The sequence below is a fragment of the Coregonus lavaretus genome (assembly GCF_964263955.1).
Source record: "Coregonus lavaretus genome assembly, contig: HAP1_SCAFFOLD_355, whole genome shotgun sequence".
Classification (NCBI taxonomy): domain Eukaryota; kingdom Metazoa; phylum Chordata; class Actinopteri; order Salmoniformes; family Salmonidae; genus Coregonus; species Coregonus lavaretus.
Genome location: NW_028156546.1, coordinates 481,302 through 487,301, shown reverse-complemented (window position 1 = coordinate 487,301; position 6,000 = coordinate 481,302). Strand labels below are relative to the sequence as shown.

General features: G+C 48.8%; 1 protein-coding gene across 1 annotated transcript in view; it reads right to left on the bottom strand.

The window, feature by feature from the left end:
* Positions 1–1,613: 1,613 nt before the first annotated feature.
* Positions 1,614–6,000, bottom strand: part of LOC311126235 (paladin-like) — a gene marked incomplete at its 3' end in the record, with an annotated part of 38,786 nt that continues 34,399 nt past the window's right edge. Inside the window, exons 15-18 of the mRNA XM_084200247.1 lie at positions 5,043–5,240; positions 4,488–4,628; positions 4,225–4,296; positions 1,614–1,754 (exon numbers count right to left, since the gene is read on the bottom strand). Coding sequence (XP_084056373.1) covers positions 1,614–1,754; positions 4,225–4,296; positions 4,488–4,628; positions 5,043–5,240 — 552 coding nt within the window. The remainder of the gene's footprint in view (positions 1,755–4,224; positions 4,297–4,487; positions 4,629–5,042; positions 5,241–6,000) is intronic.

Here is a 6,000-nt window from a genome sequence, read left to right as displayed (position 1 = left end):
CCCTCCACTACCCTACCCTCCACTACCCTACCCTACCCTACCCTACCCTCCACTACCCTCCACTACCCTACCCTCCACTACCCTACCCTCCACTACACTACCCTCCACTACCCTACCCTCCACTATCCTACCCTCCACTACCCTCCACTACCCTACCCTCCACTACCCTCCACTACCCTCCACTACCCTACCCTCCACTACCCTACCCTCCACTACCCTACCCTCCACTACCCTACCCTCCACTATCCTACCCTATCCTACCCTCCACTACCCTACCCTACCCTACACTACCCTCCACTACCCTCCACTACACTACCCTCCCCTACCCTACCCTCCACTACCCTACCCTCCACTACCCTACCCTCCACTATCCTACCCTCCACTACCCTCCACTACCCTACCCTCCACTACCCTCCACTACCCTCCACTACCCTACCCTCCACTACCCTACCCTACCCTCCACTACCCTACCCTCCACTACCCTACCCTCCACTACCCTACCCTACCCTACCCTACCCTCCACTACCCTACCCTCCACTACCCTACCCTACCCTCCACTACCCTACCCTACACGAGATGCTTCCTCAATGAAAAGAGTTTAAAGCAACTAGTCAATCTAAAAAGTATCTGAGAGCATTACCATAAGCAACAACATATTGTTCATTTCTAACCAGTACTGCACCCTAAGGTCAAATAATTAACATAAACAACAACAACTAAAATAAACATAGTACTTGTAAATGTTACTGAGTCCCTTGGGTCCAAGACATAACTAGTCACCTAAAAACAAGAGCATTACCCCCATCAATGGGCAAGGAGTGGAACTGCAGCTAAATAAAAACAAGAGCTTTACCCCCATCTATGGGCAAGGAGTGGAACTGCAGCTTAATAAAAACAAGAGCATTACCCCCATCTATGGGCAAGGAGTGGAACTGCAGCTAAATAAAAACAAGCGCTTTACCCCCATCTATGGGCAAGGAGTGGAACTGCAGCTAAATAAAAACAAGAGCATTACCCCTATCAATGGGCCAGTAGTAGAACTGTTGCTAAATAATCTTACATTTTACATTTACATTTTGGTCATTTAGCAGACGAGCTTATCCAGAGCGACTTACAGTTAGTGAGTGCATACATTTTTTTATACTGGCCCCCCGTGGGAATCGAACCCACAATCCTGGCGTTGCAAGTGCCATGCTCTACCAACTGAGCTACAGGAGGCTTGCCTCTCCCATTGGGTTGTACCAGTTCAAGGTCATGCCTTTCAGACAAAAAATGCACCTGTGACACATGATGACCAATGCAACCATTTCCTTATCTCAGTGTAATCAAAACAGCCTTCAAAACAGTGTTTTAATGAGTTGACATTATTTGTGTTAATGATAGGTAGTGTAATGTAAAGGCAGGTGTCGCCCCCTAGTGGACCTGTCTGTAGGCGCAGATGATAATCTCTTAGGTGGCAGTCTATAGGGGTGTATGGTGGTACATGGTCTAGTATGGCTGGCTGTCTATGGGGTGTATGGTGGTACATGGTCTAGTATGGCTGGCTGTCTATGGGGTGTATGGTGGTACATGGTCCTACCTGTCTATAGGAGTGTAAAGGGGGGTGGTCCTACCTGTCTATAGGTACAGATGATTATCTCTCTGAGGTGGTAATGCATGGGGGTCATGGTCTCGCTGACAGAGTCCAAAGCCATGTCTACTTCCCTCTTCATTCGGTGACCGTCCGGCAGCAGTCTAACTAGCTGCATCACCACCTGGGGACAGACAGACAGGACAGAACACACACACTCACTGTCAGACAGGACAGAACACACACACACACTGTCAGACAGGACAGAACACACACACTCACTGTCAGACAGGACAGAACACACACACTCACTGTCAGACAGGACAGAACACACACACTGACTGTCAGACAGGACAGAACACACACACTCACTGTCAGACAGGACAGAACACACACACTCACTGTCAGACAGGACAGAACACACACACACTCACTGTCAGACAGGACAGAACACACACACTCACTGTCAGACAGGACAGAACACACACACACACTCACTGTTAGACAGGACAGAACACACACACACTCACTGTCAGACAGGCCAGAATACACACACACACACTCACTGTCAAATCCGATACATGTTTTACAATCTCTTATATTCTGGATTAACCTTCATATTACACAGGAGTAAAGATTTATTGACGCTCTACTCTAATAATTTAAAAACAAATTTCGCTTAAAAACTGGAAACAGGCTAAACAGGCTTTTCATCATGACCGAGTGAAGAGCGATGGTGGTGATGTGTTACCATGGACCCCAGGTAGTGAAGAGAGATGGTGGTGACGTGTTACCATGGACCCCAGGTAGTGAAGAGAGATGGTGGTGATGTGTTACCATGGACCCCAGGTAGTGAAGAGAGATGGTGGTGACGTGTTACCATGGACCCCAGGTAGTGAAGAGAGATGGTGGTGATGTGTTACCATGGACCCCAGGTAGTGAAGAGAGATGGTGGTGATGTGTTACCATGGACCCCAGGTAGTGAAGAGAGATGGTGATGTGTTACCATGGACCCCAGGTAGTGAAGAGAGATGGTGGTGACGTGTTACCATGGACCCCAGGTAGTGAAGAGAGATGGTGATGTGTTACCATGGACCCCAGGTAGTGAAGAGAGATGGTGATGTGTTACCATGGACCCCAGGTAGTGAAGAGAGATGGTGATGTGTTACCATGGACCCCAGGTAGTAAAAAGTAAGTAGTCCTGGCCTTGGCTTGTGCGAGCCAGAACGTCTCAGAACGCTGTTTCTGTAGTGTGAGACAGCTTGATGTACCAGTCCACCCCCTGGACAGGACACTAGTCTATCTCCTGTTTCTGTAGTGAGACAGCTTGATGTACCAGGACACCCCCTGGACAGGACACTAGTCTATCTCCTGTTTCTGTAGTGAGACAGCTTGATGTACCAGGACACCCCCTGGACAGGACACTAGTCTATCTCCTGTTTCTGTAGTGAGGCAGCTTGATGTACAGGACACCCCCTGGACAGGACACTAGTCTATCTCCTGTTTCTGTAGCGGGAGGCAGCTTGATGTACCAGGACACCCCCTGGACAGGACACTAGTCTATCGCAGGGCCTTACCCCCCAATCTATCTCCTTAATGTGGAGCGCCAAGCAGAGATGCATCAGGTCCCATTTTTACAGGCCACTGAGTTATAATGGACCCCAGGTTTCATTTACATAATATGGTGTTGACATTTACATAAAATTGTGTTGACCCAGAGTTGGCCCATATCCACAGACAGAGAATGGACCAGAGCCTGTGTTGCAGCCAGACTGCCAGCGGACAGGACAGGCCTGCAGGTCCTATGTGTCAGTCAGCCAGCCAGAGTTTCCCTAGTAACCAGCCTGGGTCAGTACTGTACTCTGTAACCCAGACACTCCACTGTTGACTAACTGTGGGTGAATTAGCAGGTGCTTTTATCCAAAGCGACTCAGTCAGTCATGTTTACATGTTATGTATGGTTGGCCCGGGAATCACTGACATGTACAGTACATGTGGCCCAATTATGACATTTTTATCAAATTGCACTTATTCAGCCTACTTTGCTTGTAAATATAATTTGCTATCAGTTGTTGTTGCTTTTAAATCTGTGATTTAATCTGGACGTATTGTGTTTGCTGCAAAATGAACTGGCTCATTGAGGACATGAACGTTTTCTGAACCTGAACTGACCACTGGCTCATTGAGGACATGAACGTTTTCTGAACCCGAACTGACCACTGGCTCATTGAGGACATGAACGTTTTCTGAACCTGAACTGACCACTGGCTCATTGAGGACATGAACGTTTTCTGAACCCGAACTGACCACTGGCTCATTATCAGACCACAGCTACTGAGAGCAAGGGTGAGTCCCAAATGGCCTCACATACCCTGTACAGTGCACTACTTTTGAGCAGAGCCCTAAGGGGGGCCCAGATCAAAAGTAGTCCACTAAATAGGGATTGTGGAGCCATTGGGGAGGCAGAGGGAGAGCCTCTCTCTACAGGCCCCATTCAGCCAGACTATTCCAGACCAGAGGAGAATCATGTCTGTTAGGTGGTTGCTAGGACACTAGAGCTCTAACACTATAGTCTCTGGTAATGTGGTGAATCTAAAACGGTCATGTTCCACTCAAACCCTCTTTTGGTAAAAGTCTCTTATGTTGTAACTCACCTTGAATTCTCCCTTTGTGTACTTGGCATCAGGAACACTGACAAGCTCATCATCACCGAACTCAGGAAACCCCTGAGGCAGAGACAAACCAACAACGGATGAACATGGCTGTTTTAATACTGGTCTTACAGATCTGGTAACCTCTCCAATGTGTTTATTAGAAGGCAAATTAACTTGAAAAGTGACTATTCCTGGATTATACGTTGGTATTCCAGAATAGACTCTTACATTGAAGTGCCAGAGAGTGAGGGGAGTGGTCTTACATTGAAGTGCCAGAGAGTGAGGGCAGCTATGACCATGGCTGTGGTAGTTCTTCCCTTGCCGTTGGAGCAGTTAAACACGAAGGCTGAGTGAGAGTCCTCTGCCAAGGTACTCTTCATGGCCTCCATGAGCTGGTCAAAGTCCTGGGGGTAAAACACATGCACACACACAGACACATGCACACACACACACACACACACACACACATGCACACACACACACACACACACACACACACACACACACACACATGCACCAGATGGCTATATTCAGTTATATTATTGATACAACATGTGTAATAACATTCAACACCACTAGAGGGAGTACAAAGCTTTCCATTTTCACCCCTCATATCATCGCCAAATGAAAACCTGCCACTGCAGTGCCTCCACAAAACCCATTACCTGTGTGTGTGTGTGTGTGTGTGTGTGTGTGTGTGTATGTGTGCGTGTGTGTGCGTGTGTGTGTGTGTGTGTCTGCGTGTGTGTGCATGTATGTGCATGTGTGTGTGTGTATATATATATATGTGTGTGTGGCTGCGTGGCGTCCGTCTGTACCTCCTCCTTGGGGGCGCAGCAGTCTGACAGAGGGATGCGTTTATACAGCAGTCCCTGGTGTGTTCTCTTGCACTGGTTGAAGACCTCCTGGACCGTCAGACAGGTTTTAAACATCTTCATCTGTTTCTCCTGCTCCAGAGACACCTCCAGCCACTTCTGGGCTCTCTGAACCTCCTCTCCCAGGGCGGTCTCTAGTTTCTGGGGTAGAGAGGAGGGGAGAGACAGTCAGACTACCCCTTTTTCCTCCCCAATTTCGTGATACCCAATTGGTAGTTACAGTCTTGTCCCATCGCTGCAACTCCCGTACGGACTCGGGAGAGGCGAAGGTCGAGAGCCATGGGTCCTCCGAAACACGACCCTGCCAAGCCGCACTGCTTCTTGACACACTGCTCACTTAACCCCGGACCAATGTGTCGGAGGAAACACCGTACAACTGGCGACCCGAAGTCAGCGTGCATGCGCCCGGCCCGCCACAAGAGGTCGCTAGAGTGCGATGGGACAAGGACATCCCGGCCCGGCCAAACCCTCCCCTAACCCGGACGACGCTGGGCCAAATTGTGCGTCGCCTCATGGGTCTCCCGGTCGCGGCCAGCTGCGACACAGCCCGGGATCGAACCCGGATCTGTAGTGACGCCTCTAAGCACTGCAGTGCCTTAGACCGCTGGGCCACTCGGGAAACCCTCACTTTACTTTCCTGACTTTATGGTCTGTGTAAAGAACATTTATTTGCAGCATCATACAAACAGTATTATGTTCCCTACAGGGAACATTGATTTGATTTTGACGGGGACAGTCAAGCCAGTGAGTCACAGTGAGGCTGATCGCTAGTAATAATAATAATAATAATAATAATAATAATATGCCAGCTGAGCTACAGAGGACCACAGTAGTAGGGAGAGAACCTGGAACTTCTGTATCACACCAAATCAGCAGGGTAACATGAAACACTGGACCTCTA